This window comes from Astatotilapia calliptera, chromosome 22, assembly GCF_900246225.1.
Source record: "Astatotilapia calliptera chromosome 22, fAstCal1.2, whole genome shotgun sequence".
NCBI classification, from domain to species: domain Eukaryota; kingdom Metazoa; phylum Chordata; class Actinopteri; order Cichliformes; family Cichlidae; genus Astatotilapia; species Astatotilapia calliptera.
In genome coordinates this window covers 4,521,513-4,536,859 of record NC_039322.1, presented here as the reverse complement: position 1 = coordinate 4,536,859, position 15,347 = coordinate 4,521,513, and the positions used below count along the sequence as shown (strand labels likewise).

Sequence of the window (15,347 nt, the reverse complement as noted above, 5' to 3'; positions counted from 1 at the left end):
AAAAAATGCAGGGCACTTCAGCATTGACTTCCCTTTTTAGTTTATATATAATATATATATATATATATATATATATATATATATATATATATATATATATATATATATATATATATATATATATCTGCTGAATCCCAAAAAGGAACATGGTTTTATACAACTTTTCCCCTTAAAGCTGAATAAATACTCCTAGCTTCTTGAGTAGAAAACACAAACATGCCACACATGTCAGTGGAATGCTAAAACTTTTAAATAGCAGGGGTAAAAGAGCCCACACAAGTCCAGGTGACACATGAGGGGAATGTACCGACTGCCACTGTTCAGCTGCGACCTGTAACCCTGAACTGAAGTGACACCGTGTTGCTTGCATAATGAGGATTGCATATGAGCGTGTTGACATGTAGGCACAGACAGATGATCTCACTCACAGACAGACTTTCACTGTAACTAATATGAGGCCTCCAGAGGAACACTGCAGTTGTCCAGTATGTGTGGACTGTGGTGGCTGGTAGCAGCTGAGAGCAGGATCAGTGAAATCACAAGGGGTCCGGGTGTTACAGGAGAATCCTTTCACTGGATATAGAGCTAGAGAGGGTTGAAGAAAGGCGTGACTATATGTGTATGATGTGTGCTAATGGGTTGACTTAGTGACCAACGGAGCAACAAGGGACCAGCAGAGGAGGGAATAACCAAAACAACAATATGCTGACTAAAAATAGTTTTTGTTTTATTGGTACCATTAAAAAATATGACACCAATGTTCAGTTTGGTTCAGTTCCTCATAGATTACTATGAGCTGATAAAATGCTCTTCATCTCGGTGCCAGAGGACACTTCACTGGTGTTTACAAGTCAATGTTCAGAGCAGCTGTTGAATATTTAAAATGACAGAGAAAAAAGAAAAAGAGGAAAGGAACATAAAAGACATGCTGATCATGCTACAGATTAGAAACAGGCTGAATAAAGATTCTTCAGCTTTTTTTGAATGACACTTGTTGATTTAAAATCACAAAGCCAAATATTTGGGTCATTACAGGAATGTAGTCTCATATGTTCCATGTCCTCTGCTTCACCACATCTGCACAAGAAGAGTAGACCACAGTTACGTGTGGGAGCTGAAAACAACTCAATACATTACTGTAAGTGCAATAAATGCTTCCCAGTGAGTGCTGAACCTAACATGACTGCATGAGGAAAAGAATCCAACTGTCGGCTACATTTTCCTTTGAGAGCAACAGATTTTTGTGGGGGTTTGTACTTTCTCCTTCCATGCTCTTCCAAGCTAGTGTTCCTTTTTGAAAGTATGCAGGTCTACCATTGTTAGGTGGCACTGAGGTGTGGTGTAGAAAGCATTGAAAAACACACCACTCAAGCTTTGGCATTCAAAATAAATATCAGATCTCAGATATTTGCATTCCAATCACAGCAGTAATAAATTTTATCAAACTGGGTGCCATATTAAGTGAGATTTATTCTTTGACTTGATCACCTATCCATTTTCTTAACCATTTATCCAGCTATCCAGGACTGTATCATGGATCCAGACTAATTCCATTGTCCTTTGCTGCAGCTGTCTATTGTCAAACCACCAACATTTATTCTTTAGCAGACAACAAAAGCCATTTAAGATGTGTCATACTTTCTACAAATTTCTGGGGGTTTTTTTATTTTATTTTTATGACAATGTGCACTAAAGATTATTTCATAGAGAGTCATGTTTTTAGCAGTCGTCAGTGCCACTTGTGGAATTTTAAGTCAATTTTGAAATTACAGTCACAATTGTAAAATGTGTGAAATGTTCAACAGAGATAACTGGTGCAAAACACAGGTCAACTGAACTCAAAACCCAAATAATGACAGGTTGGAGGTAACATACGGTCTTCTACACACACAAACATGTGTGGATCCGCCTTTCACTGCAATAAGAGAGGACACGAGGAGGAGGGGAGGTGAGGACAGAACACTTTGGGATAAAGGTTGTAGCAGCAGCAGCAGCCACGAAAGCCTCTCGCAATCCAGTCGAAGGGTTTTCCTGACTGAGTGCAGACTACAACCAAACTCTGCCGGCTGCGACAATTCTGCATTTTGGTGCGGTGGGTGGAAAGAAGACTCGGTGTGGAGGCTCTACCAGCTGGTGCACCTGCTAAATGAAGAGGAGAACGTAGCTTTGGATCACCGACTTTGAACTGAACAACTGCAGCAACATGACGGTAAGTCAGAGGTGGAGAAGTATCCTGTGTAACAAGGACAGTTATTCTCGAAGGAGATATTTTAATTATTGATTTGTCCTAACCTGGACCAATCAAACCCAAATTACCTCTGGAAAACTTAATTTAAAAAATACACTGGCTCATCCAATCATTTAAAAATAATTTAAATAGAGTAACTGGATACAATGCACACTGCACTCACAGTGTATGTGCATTAATATGTCGACCCATCAAACTTGGCCCAATTACAGTTGAGAATTTTAAAGAAAATATATTTAATTACTAAGAATTTGGAACCATTAGAAATTCATTAGGACCATGTAAACTATAAAAAGTGATGGTATGGTAATGGCCACATCATGTATTTAGTATGGCTCATTTCAGCATCAGCTGTTTACAGTGATTCTTTTACACATGTTTTCTATTATTTGTAAATGTTGCTCTACATGTGAATCATAAACCCAAATGGCTTAATTACTAAAGTAGTGCAAAATATGATTTTGGGCAGAGGGATGAGTACAACAACCACACCCATCATTCGCAGCAATGCCTTTTATGGCAAACATGGTCAAAAACTGGCCAGTTCTTAACAGTTAAATCGTCTGTTGGTCAGTAAAAATATAACGTGCATTTGGACAAACAGTACTTTGTAATTGATGTAAATATTTTGTATTACCACACAAATGCTACAAATCTTGGTACCCTAAGTAGCTTATAGGCTTAGTTTCTTCAAGATTGAAGCAGTAATCTACGAGTTTGGGAACAGACATAGAGATATACATATACTACACTCATTAAAGTATTTCAGACTCTATGCATCCTTTGTATGTTATTAATCTTCATGGTGTAAGATCTAACACGTGTCAGTCTCTGGTTTTGCTAAGGTGAAGAAACACACAGACACATTAAAAGGCACAGAAAGAACATCTTATCATCATAGGTGCTTTGTGGTCCCCAGAGATCCATTTTCATATAGAGGACATCACCAGGTCATTTATCTCTGAGACACACACATCAGTTACTACTGGTCCAGCTTTGTGTTTGTCTCAGCCCGGCATCCCACTGAGGGCTGCTGGAGTTGTTCTGGTCAGGCTGAAACTGATCCTGACTTCATCTTACATCTTTCTGACCTCCGAGGCCGTCGGCTATGCTGCTCTTTAAACACCGTCTTAACTGCCTCTTTGCATTTAGTCTCACTAATGGAAAACTTTGGATTTTTCCCTGTTATCTGAGCAGGAATCTTCTACATGATCCCTGCTCTTCAGTTAAACCATGCACCTTCATATTTAGAGATAAAAGAAGCATATTAAAATGTATACTGTGTGTTTTAACACTTATTATTAGACCCACAATAACGAAGATGTTATATTTTTAAAAAGTCACAAACAATTTACTCCCTCATTTACTGATCCTGTTTCTGTTGCCAAAGTGCTTCCTCACAGGGTGTCTTGTCTGATTATTGGGGTTTTCTCTGTGTTTTTGTCTTTACCTTACAATATAAAGCACCTTGAGGTAACTGTTGTTGTAATTTGGACTATATAAATCAAATTTAATTAAATTGTTTATCTAACAAATTACATATAAACTGCTGCAAAGGATCAAATGGTCCTGCCATTTATCTCTGATAGTTTAGTAATCTGGGCATTACACAGATGCTCAGAGGGTTAGAGTTCAGTTTCCACCCAAACCACCCAGTGGAGGAGGATTAGAGAGCATAAAATGACACCCACTGATGTTGCAACAGTTTTTATTATTATTATTATTATTATTATTGATAGCTATCAAAAAGCATGGGATAAATATTTGTTGCATTTATTTTAGGAAGGCACATTTTGCCAAAGTTATAATCTTCATTTCTTTAAAATGGAAACTTAATGCAAAAACTTAATTTGGTGCAAATGATTAAAAATAAGGTGCATTTATTCCCAGCTAACTGCTAATGTAATGTAACTCTTTCTCGGGGCCCTTTTATGAAATTAAAGACAAATAAGAGTAAAATTCCCAAATTTTATGGGTAGAAAAATTTTAGGTAGATCCGAGTCATTCTCTTAGTGTGAACAAAGCCTCAGTGAAGGGTTCACAGCACATTGACGGCTCTGAGCTGTTCACTGATGAGCTGTAATGAGAGGCTCCCTGTCTGGATGCGTACGGTGACAGTTAATCCAAACTAACCCAGGCCCGAGGGTGCCAGCTGTAGTGGAAACATCACCAGACAAAACAAAACACTGCTGCGTGTGTGACTGTGTGGGGGGATTTAACGAGGCTATTAACAGACATGTTTATACCCGGGAACGAGTGTTGCAAGCATCACCATGACGACGATCATCCCTGCAATGGTGGTGTTACATTCCAAAGAGCTGCGAGGGATTCAGTTCAGAAGAGAGATATTTTAGGAAGTCAGTAGTATGATATCAATAAATAGTGTGGAGTCTTGTCACCATCATCTGCTTACATGAAATATAAGAAACCTGCTTATTCAGCCTGCTTTTACACAGGGACACTACTTACCTAGAAATCTTATTATGCAGATTTCTCACATTCCCACCCATTAAGCTTTGTATCAACAAAGCCAAAGACATTATACAAGTAGGAGACATGACACTCATGAATAGAGATCTATGAGAGGAAACAATCCCTGCTCCCTAAGGACCCACAACCTGTTAAACAGGAACCATATTAGCCAATCGTGTTGTTACACTGACACCTGTACACAGTGGAGGTTCATAGTCAGAGTATAGGAGTACAAACACAAAAAGATATTTTTAGCTTTCTTTAGTCAACAAACTTTTTTTTTCATTGGATTTGACCAGTCAGTCTGTACTGGTTTAATGTTTTGTTATCTCACCCCCCCCCCCTATTCAATTAGATGTGGGCTTTAAATTAACCACCAACACTCAATTGCAAGACTAATATAAAATGTTATCACTATGCGGGTTTCTAAGCAACCACATAATCAGGTACTCCTGAAACCTACTGAGCACTTACCCAACCTACTTTGTTGCGGTAAAGATCTTTTAATAGATTTAAGAGATTACCTGTTGATTTCTTATTGACTGATACAAATTAATAAAGGTCATGTTGTTTTCGGCTTGTCACATAGGTTTTAGACAATTTTTAGACACTTTTATACAGACTTTTGAGTGGAAGTTTTAAAAGAAAACTGCCATCCTGTCGTGAGTGATTATGGTGAGTCAGATCTAAGAAAGCTGCTTGGGATAGCCAAAGGTCTTACTGAATATATGCCCCCCCCCCCCCCCCCAAAAAAAAAAAACAAAAAACAAAGAAACCACTGGAAGAGCATTGGTGTAATTACAGTACTTTGTGTTTATTTGTCCAGGCTGCCGCAAAACTTTTGGATGAGATGTGTCATCTGACGGCTCAGTCTCTGAACTCAATGGACACATCAGAGCACTTCAAGGTCCTGAAGCTGCTGGGTGAAGGCTCATATGGAAAGGTTATGCTGGCTGTACACAGAAAGAGAGGTGAGGAGCTAAACAAACACATTATGGCTTCAAGATCCCCTAAAAACACACCTACATCAGTACAGTATCTTTGGATCTTTCAGGTACTCCGATGGCTCTGAAGTTCTTCCCTCGTGACTCTACTTCTCTGTTCTCTTTCCTGAGGGAGTATAACCTCTCCCTGTCATTCTGTACACACCCATCCCTGACCAGAGCTCTGGGAATAGCCTATTCCACACCATCACACTACATCTTTGCTCAGCAAGCCAGCCTCTTCGGTGATCTGTACGAAGTCATCATACCTGAGGTATAAAGATTTTAACAAAGGACTTATGATTCCTGAACAATTTAACTCACACTGTATTTATGTTTTGGAAGATAATTTGTTTTGTTAGACTTTGAAATAATTATTTTATATTTCTATCTTCTTCTTCTCCATTTGTTCTGTAGCTTGGTATGGAGGAGGACTGCTGTCAGCGGGTGGTGTCTCAACTGTGTGGTGCACTTTCCCACCTGCACTCTCTTGGTTTTGTCCACAGAGATCTCAAACCAGAAAACGTCTTCCTTTGTGACTCTGCCTGCCGCTGGGTCAAACTGGGAGACTTTGGCATGGTCAGTATGAAGGACAAAACTAACATAAATAACAATAGCATCTAGCTGGCAGGTCTATTAACAAGCTGTTCGCTAAGATATGATGCAGAAGAAAACCAAGTAAAAGCAGCCGCCTATGGCTCAGATGTGTTCTGCACAAGACTTATGGCATATTTCATCTAATTTATCCATATTTGCATCCGCTATCAGTCTAAATGTGGCAAATCAATATTTACCCAGGTAAAGTCCAGGGGAACCAGGATCCCAGAAGTCTGGTACAGTTCTCCTTACTGCACCCCCGAGGCTGAGGTTGCTCGAGGAAACAATGACAGCAGCAATATAACTGATGGAAATGATGGCATCAAGGATGGTGAAGAGAAGAAGAAAAAGAGAGTTTGGGTTTCCGTGGAGCCAAGTACAGACAGCTGGGCACTGGGCATCCTGACATATGCCATGCTTACCGGCAGCCACCCCTGGGCTGAAACAGCCAGCGACTGCCACTCATACCTGAAATATCAAGAGTGGTTTGAAAGAAGTAAAAGCCCCAACGATGAACTGGACGTATGGGCTGAGCCACAAACAGAGAGCCCGCAGGATCTGGATGAGGCTGGACTGGAAAAGAAGAAGCACATTCCCAAAGCTCCCCAGTTTGCATGTTTCACCCATTTGGCCTGTTCCTTTTTCCAGTCACTCCTCAACCCACGGCCACAGCTACGTAGGCAACCTGATGAGGCTTTGAGCTACCTGGGAGGAGACTGGATGATGGAGAAAGAGAGGGTGAGGCTGGAGAAGGCGCGTAAGAAGAGTAGAGGGAAAGGAGGGATCAGAAACATGAAAGAGATGGAGGGGAGAGGAGAGCGTTAAGTTAACAAAGTCTACCAAAACTAAGCTGAAAGAGACAAATGTCTTTCTATGCTCTTTTCTGTCTTCACTTTAACCTTACAAAAGCCTCACACTCCTGGAGTTCTCTTCCTGTTAAAAGGAGTTCTTCCTCCCTACTCTCACCAAGTGCTGACTGATAGGGGATCATTGGGGTTCTCCCTCTGATACCGTGGAGGCTTCACCATAATCACAAAGCACCTTGAGACAACTTTTGTTGTGACTGCCCACATTAAAAAATGAACTGAATAGAAATTACATTTGAAAGTTGAGCACATACGATTTATGTTATTCACAAGTTAATTTTGTAACTTTACATCACTGCTTTTTAAATTCTTTCTGTTTTTCTGTTGCATAGATTAACACAAAAAAAATACTACACTATGGCCAATGCTGAGGTAAGCTTCTATTACATTTAACTGCAAGCCATCAGGTTGTGTAAGGGAAAGGAAGCAGGTGGTCGATGTGTTAGAAGAAAAAAAAAATCACCTCCCACATGTTTAACCTCTAAACATTAAGAAAACAACTTTGGAAAAATTCCCCTTGTTAAAACAAAACTCCATGGTTTATGGGGAATTTGCTTTCTGGGAAACTGTCGGTTAGTGAGGAAGTCTAACAGCTGCTTGATTCACATCAAATAAATGAAAAATATTTACTTTAACCAACATTTTAAATGACCAGTGTAGAAACAGCTGTAGGCATCAAGATTATTTGCATTAACTGGTGTGTAACTAGTCTGTTTAGTGTGTAATGATCACATAACTTCTGCAAAGCACTGCATCTATATTTGACTCTAGATTTCAGAGAGTATAATACGTCATAGCAGGCTATGAACTGTAAATAGACCGCAGCAGAGCCAAGTCATAAACACCTCTGAGGTCCACTTTAGACCACGGAGGGGGTTTTGACTGTTTGGTTTTTGGCTTTAAAAAACAGTTTTCTGAAAGTAATAATATATATTAACACTTTAATAGCACTTTTATACCCTAAAATGCTTACAAAGTTTAGCTAATGTAACTCATTATTATTTTTATTATCTATCACTAAGCTCTTGGCAGCTCATGTGTAGCATTTTATGCGCAACCAAAAGACTAATTTTGTTTTATTTTGTATTGTAAAACATTATAAAATATAAAAATTATTATACATAATAATGATAACAGTGCAATATCTTACTGAGACTGTGTAAATACTTCTGTAGCTGTATAATGATATATTGTTTATAAAGTATACTTTTAATGTAATAAAATTATTTTTATATATATGACCATTTTATTTGAATGTAAGTTGTTTTACAATTATATGCATTTTTGAGGATTTTAAACATGCTGACCTAACATGTATGCACTGATTGGATCATATCTCAGTAATGTTCTAGTAAGATTATATACCACACATGCACGCACTCACAGACAAGGATCCGCTGGAAAGCTTCCCAATGTGTTTGCAAAAATAGGGCCCTGGTTGTAAATGTGTCGTTACAACCTTTCAGCACTGAGTATGTGCCGCGGCCCACAGTTCTGACCCCTCAGCACCACATTGCAGCCGGATCGCACACGGTCATACTTTCTCCTGCAATTGCAATCAGCTGGACTTTTAACACAGAGGTCAGTTTCACCACAGACACAGTGAACTTCACCAAACATGGACTGACAACTGAGACAGACAAATAATGACTGAAACACACACAACTCTTACTCAAACACACACATAGGGCACAAAGGAGACCCAGTGAAAATAAAACATGACAAAAATATATAGCTGGTCATTTGTGAGTACCAAAGGTCTATGAACCTCAAGAATTGGCAGCTGAAGTCTTTCAGGTGTTTTCAGTCCATGAAAGGTGTGAACTGATGCTCCTATTTTATCTGAAGAGCAGTGGGATCCATCAGAGTCTGACTCCATTACTGAGGACCACCGAAAGAGAGTTATTGTTGCTCATCACACTACACTACACAGCCTGACAGATTATTTACAAACACAGGAAAACACTTTTAACCATCAAATGAGCGATTAAACAACAAATATCCCTCTGAGAGTAAGGCGTGTATTAGGAAATCATAAAAGTCAAAAAGGTAGTAAAGGGGGCAACTTTAGGGAAAGGGAAAATCCTCTCATGTCTGCTAATGTTCATGTTAATGAGGAATAATGTACAGCTGGTCTAAATCTGTAGTTTGCTAAATATAACCTGGACCTGCCAAACATCTGTTTGAACAATGTTTCAGATGAGACTAAAATAGAACTTTTGGCATTGAATGTAAATTGTTTGGAGATGAGAAACCATTGCATTCCTGCATAATGGTGTCTTTTTTTGGGTCTGTTTAGCTACACTGGGGTCAGGACAACTCACCGTCTTTGATGGAGCAATGCATTCTTGAATAATACTTCAAAGGAAAATGTTAGGATATCTTTCTGTGAACCGAACAACGAGAGACAGCAAGAAATTTAGCTTAAGCACACAGCTTCTGCTACTGAAGAATGGATGGTGATATTTTTGAATGACCAGGTTTAAGTGTTGACCTTAATCCACCAAAAATGTTGTGGAAGGATTTGATTGGAGCAGCTTATGTGAGGAAATCCACCAACACCGCAGAGCTGAAGCTCCTGAGCAGCTAAAATTCCTCATTTATTGGAATAATGAAGGTTCTGCTGCACAGGCACTGAAAGCATCATACCTGTATATTTGTTTTCCACTTCACAGATATGTTTTACCAGCTAAGTATAATATCACTGTGGTTTTGGTACATCTTTGGAACATTTGGCTAATGTTTTGGTTTATATTTACAATTAAATTCACCTGCATGATGCTGTTTCAGATACAGGAGGAGATGATATGTAACACAAAAATACAATACCATTACCAAAACTGTTTTATCTGCAAAGTTGCACATAATAAAAATAAACTGGATACATTATTTCGGTTTCACCATCTGCACACTTTGAGAGTCCAACTTAAAATCACAATTTCTCCACTAACAGATACTTTTCTATCATTTTCATAGTTGGAACTGAATGCTACAGGCTTATATATGCTCGCTGAAACTTCTAGTGTCAATTTCTCTGGCTCAGAAGGTGACAAAGCCAGCTACTGTATCTTTGACACATCTGTGGAAAAGTGAAAGTCAGCAGCTTTCAGAGTGTGAGAGGAGAGGGAGAGTGGGAGGTGTGGCTGACCGCAGAATGCCGAACTGCTGCCAGGCGTAATAAAAACCTGCAGTCGTAAATGACAAGCAGAGGTGAAATCAAAAACAAGACAAGGTTCTTTTTGTACCTTTCACTCTCTTTGAGAATATAAGATGCACTCGCATGAAAGTAAGTTTGCTTTTGGCCCACAGCTTTGCTATGGAAGCCCAGAGTTTCCATGGAAAAGCTTGAGGAGGCAGCTGTGCTATTAAATGGAAAATACAGTTTTAACCAGACATAGGTTTACCAAACTTTCTGGTTATCTGTCATCTTTATGATGTTATGTTTAACAACACAAAATTCAATAAAGAAGAATTTTTGTGCGGCTTTTTTACATTTTACTTGGCGTCTTGTGCACCACACTGTGATGAGCTCATCGCTGTCATCTGTGGCTGGAAGCCAGAGACCCCACTGGTGATTGGTTAGAATGCAGTTTTAGAGGAAACAGATGCACAGATGACATTGATGCTTTATCTGAAGTGTTTCCAAACTGCACTCTTTAACCACCTACACCACCAACCACAACTCTGCCCTTTTAGGACTGGAAACAACTTCAAGGCTAATTGGTTCTCATCTATAGTTAAAAGAGCAGCTGCTTCCACAATGGAGTTTATTGTATAAATAATATATAGTTCTTCGAGTGCCCCCTACAGAGCCCTCAGTAGCAAATCTACACAGCACACACAGCCATGATCGTGTTTCACCTGATGATACCTTGTAAATGTATTTTTAGTCGTGATCATATCTTTAATTCAGTTGAGAGTTTGCTCGTCAAATCTTTTCCCCATCAGTTGGATAAACTAAAGCGCACATGGCCATGAGGCTAAAACTACAGCTGGATGGTTTCTCTCATTCCTGAAAAGCTGAGATTCTAAAGTCGTGAACTGTGTGAACAAACTTACAGGTGCAAATATTTCTTCATTTATACAAAGACATCACTAGCATGAAAATCATCCAGCTAAGTTGCTGGTTCAGGTTTCTCTGAAAATGTCAAATCAAAAAGGTCACTAATCTTTTAACCTTTGACCTTTAAGCTCTGACCCCAGCAATACCTGAATCACCCTAACATCCAGTTTCATGTAGATTAAATCAAGAAGCATAGTTAAATGAAGAGATCATCTGCAAGGAGCAGCAGTTTGTAAGTTATCTCATAAACCTCGCCGTGCCAGAAGTCGTGAATTAGTGAGCTCGTTAAAGAGAGACAGTTTGATGATCGTATCATTCTCTCGAAGGCCAAAGGCCCCGGGGAGGGGGGCAGACGTGGCCGGTGGCCTGAGACCTGCTCCCATCCAAACTTCTGACATTTCACTTGATATGTTGCATTAACGCTATGTGAAGTATGCCAAGATTGTGTGACAGTATGTATGACTGTGTATTTATCTAACAAGCCGACAAGATTAAATGTATCCTATAAGTGTAAGGAAGTAATTAAAAACTGAGAAACTGAATTTTAAAAAACTTGCTGTGTTTTGAAAGAAAAAAACAGAAAATATACAGCAGCGTACTGTAGCCCTGTGCAGTACCTGGTATTTCAATTGAAATATGAAAAACTGCAGGCCAAATACATCAAACAGACTCTGGGCTCAAAAACTACACATGTACCAAATAAACAACTCACAAAAAATATGAGCCCCAACCAGAGAACAGCTCACTCCTTAGTCTGGATCTTTAGACGTAACACAAATTCATCATATTCATCTATTTGTTTCACTTTGGCTCTCATTGATATTATCCAGTTTAATTAAGTTTCATTTTCACTCTGCTTGTTAATTTAACTGAAAAGTTACAGATGAAATTTTTCCTGGAAACAAGCAGCAAAAATCATCCTTCAGCTGTTATTCCTGTGAGAGCAGCTTTACTCCAGTTCTGCAACCAGTAGGACCTGTAGTAAGAATAGGACAAATATCAGGGGAATTGTTCAAATTTGGACAAATATTGTTTTACATTTTTACATTTACAGAAACCTTGCTACTAAAAGTGAGCATTTTAAAGATTAAATATAAATATAAACACTTTTTATGTGACTGCAATAGTTACTTGATCATGTGACTGTCTCGATGTTTTCACTGAGATGCCTAAATGAGAACAGCTGAGGCCAGTTAATGATTTTGAAAAGTTTTTTGTTCTTCTGATTCTGAATGAAGCCACTTCACTGTTCCAGACTTTACTTCATACCATGCTGATGTAGAATTGGCATTTGTTTGGTGGAGCAGAGCGTGTACCAAAAAACAAACAAACAAAAGTTTAAAAAAAGACACTGCAGTGTTGTTTTGTGGCTGACTTTAAATGAAACTCACATGTGCTGAGACAAGAGATTCAGAGCAGAATTTAAATGTACACTTGAACCTCATTTGGATCTGAAGGAGGAAAATCGATCTCCTCTAATGGGTACATGTTGACTCCAGGAACAGGCTTTGGATTCTTTAAATCGTATCCCTGAGCCAAGAAATAAAGTACTTATGTATTTTTTATGGAGTGCTGATGAGTGTGCTCTTGAAGGTGATGCTAGGCTATGATTAGACTCAAGTCCAGCTGGCTGTTTAGTTAGTCTGTCTGAGTGAGCTGCACCAGACTGGTTTCACAGACTCTGTTGTAAATGCATCATTAAAGCTGTCATTTTTTTTGCAGTCATTGAAAAGATGGTGGATTTTGTGGATTATTTACATAACAGGTTAGGTATAAGGGTTGTGCAGGGACGTAGAGACAGTCTGTAACTATAACTGTACAAAAAGAACAAATATTGCTGGGATATTGTGCGCAAGCATAATATCAGTATTAACTGACTGTTCATGGCCAAATCACGCCCAGGCCAGAGAAAAGAGAAACGTGTCCCAGTGCTCCAGATGGGCAGTTTACCTGCCAGTGACTTTACTCTTGCAACAATGGCATCTCTTGGTCAGATGGCAAAATTTTAATTTGTCCCAAAGGACGACTAACATTGCTGTTGAGTGTTTAAAGTACGTGAGAACCTGCAGGGTTTACAGGCGTCAGAAAGGAACAAAAACAAGTTTTTATCAGAAGTTTCAGTGTTGAGAGTAATGCACATTACACATCAGAGTCAGGAATGACCTGTTAAATTTGATAATCACACTTGTGATAGAGATGAGGAGATTCTCTGGAAAGTGAAACTAAATCTTTAGTGACAATGCAGGGATAACTAGTATAATGAAAGCCCAGAATTTCTGTGTAGTGTGATAGAGAGATGTTACAGAGCATGAGGTGACCCAGATCAGAAAAAGGATCTGGATTTACTCACATATACATATGTTGATCTTCTAACTGTCTTTAATAACCTAAACCTAAAATTAATTTTAACCTTTAACCTCAAACAGTCCTTTAAAATCATCTTTAAGTCAACAGCCTCTCACCATTCTTCACTATGTGCACACAAACACACTTAGTCCACCCCCAGGTCTCATTTAACACATTCAAAACAAGTTTGCACAGGAACACACATGCACGTAAACATGCATCCTGACATACAAACTTCAAGCCTTCACACCTGTGCTTGCACGTGTTCGGTGCTGGTGCAGCTTTAGTGAAAAAAGACACCATAAATGACCTCAGAGGCCAAAATGGGGTGACAACAAAATCAGAGGAAGATGAATCGTGTTCCTAATGAAGCTCGGAGGAGACCAGCAGTCTGTCTGTCCAGCTGTCTGTTGCTCTCTTTTTCTGTCTGTCAGCAGAGCTAAAAGCTCCTACCCAATGAGGTCACCTTACGCAATATTTCTCACTTCTGCTACAACTGTCTCCCTAACTAGCTTCATGCTGAGTTCATAATATGAGAGCGATTGAGAAAATATTAAAATGCTCGATATAAATTCAGCACTATGTTTTTGTAAAGAAAATGTATGTAGCCTATGTGCAGTAGTATGATCAGTGATTGAAGGTCAAGTTTGATCTCAGGTCACACAAAAAATGTATTTGAGCATTTTGTAAATGTGCAAGTGAGAGCACGTAGTTCCTGAACAACATACCATTTTTAATGCATTTTGAGTAAAAAGGAGTTCTCCGTGCAGATGAAACAAGACATTTGTGAGCTGCAAAAACAGAATAAAATCCATCCAAGAAATTGCTACAATATTAGGAGTAAAAAAAACTACAGTTTGGTACATGCTGAGAAAGACAGAAAACATTGGTGAACTCAGCGACCCAAAAAGACCTCGACATCCACGGAGGACAACAGTGGTGGATGATCACAGAATCATTTCCATGGTGAAGAGAAACTCCTTCACAACAACCAACCAAGTGAACAACACTCTCCAGGAGCTAGGTGTATCGATATCGAAGACTGTATGAACATAGATACAGAGGATTCACTGCAAGGTACAAGCCAATCATAAGCCTCAGGAATAGAAAGGCTAGATTGGACTTTGCTTCCCCGCACCCTCACAAACCCACTGAATTAAAGCTGAAAGTCTGCACTTCAACTGTGTCTCAGTTGTTTCACTGAAATTCATTGTGACAATGTACTGAACCAAAATGAGAAAAGCTGTCTCTGTGCAAATATTTATGGTCCTAACTTTACATTCAGTACACGTTACAGTTGAAATAATCACATCTACCCACCTGCCTTCACTCGTTTTTTGTTGGTTTTTTTGTACATTTCTAAAAAATCATAAACTTAAATCTGTCATTTAGACTCTTTATTTTTAAAGTTCCTATCGGGTCCAACATGTTTTGCTCTAGTTATCATTAAGCTGTGGCAAAGTGAATCATTTGGACACATGGTTGTTTAGAAAGACACACACCTACGTGTATAAGGTCACACAGCTCACACTGCAAGTCAGCATTGCTTCTAATATTAATTCAAGATGAGCTGATCATTTCTTCAGAGCCAGCAATGAGAAGTTTTTCCTGTAACTCAGTCTTCTGAAGGAGGAGATGACTTGTGGGGCGATCGTGGCTCAAGAGTTGGGAGTTCGCCTTGTAATCGGAAGGTTGCCAGTTCGAGCCCCGGCTTGGACAGTCTCGGTCGTTGTGTCCTTGGGCAAGACACTTCACCCGTTGCCTACTGGTGG

The 15,347-nt window shown here is 39.2% G+C and overlaps 1 protein-coding gene across 1 annotated transcript; it reads left to right on the top strand.

Moving 5' to 3' along the window:
- Positions 1–1,937: 1,937 nt before the first annotated feature.
- On the top strand, positions 1,938–8,400 carry LOC113015185 (serine/threonine-protein kinase SBK2). Its single transcript, XM_026157134.1, has 5 exons — positions 1,938–2,209; positions 5,547–5,691; positions 5,775–5,977; positions 6,121–6,282; positions 6,502–8,400. The coding sequence occupies exons 1-5, from the start codon at positions 2,204–2,206 to the stop codon at positions 7,123–7,125; spliced, it is 1,140 nt and encodes a 379-aa protein (XP_026012919.1). The 5' UTR covers positions 1,938–2,203; the 3' UTR covers positions 7,126–8,400.
- Positions 8,401–15,347: the final 6,947 nt, after the last annotated feature.

What these genes read in the sequence shown, in the direction of transcription:
- LOC113015185 (XM_026157134.1), top strand. An exon ending in ACGAAGTCATCATACCTGAG is followed by an intron (nt 5,978 to 6,120) that starts GTATAAAGATTT and finishes TTTGTTCTGTAG; the next exon opens with CTTGGTATGGAGGAGGACTG. An exon ending in AACTGGGAGACTTTGGCATG is followed by an intron (nt 6,283 to 6,501) that starts GTCAGTATGAAG and finishes ATATTTACCCAG; the next exon opens with GTAAAGTCCAGGGGAACCAG.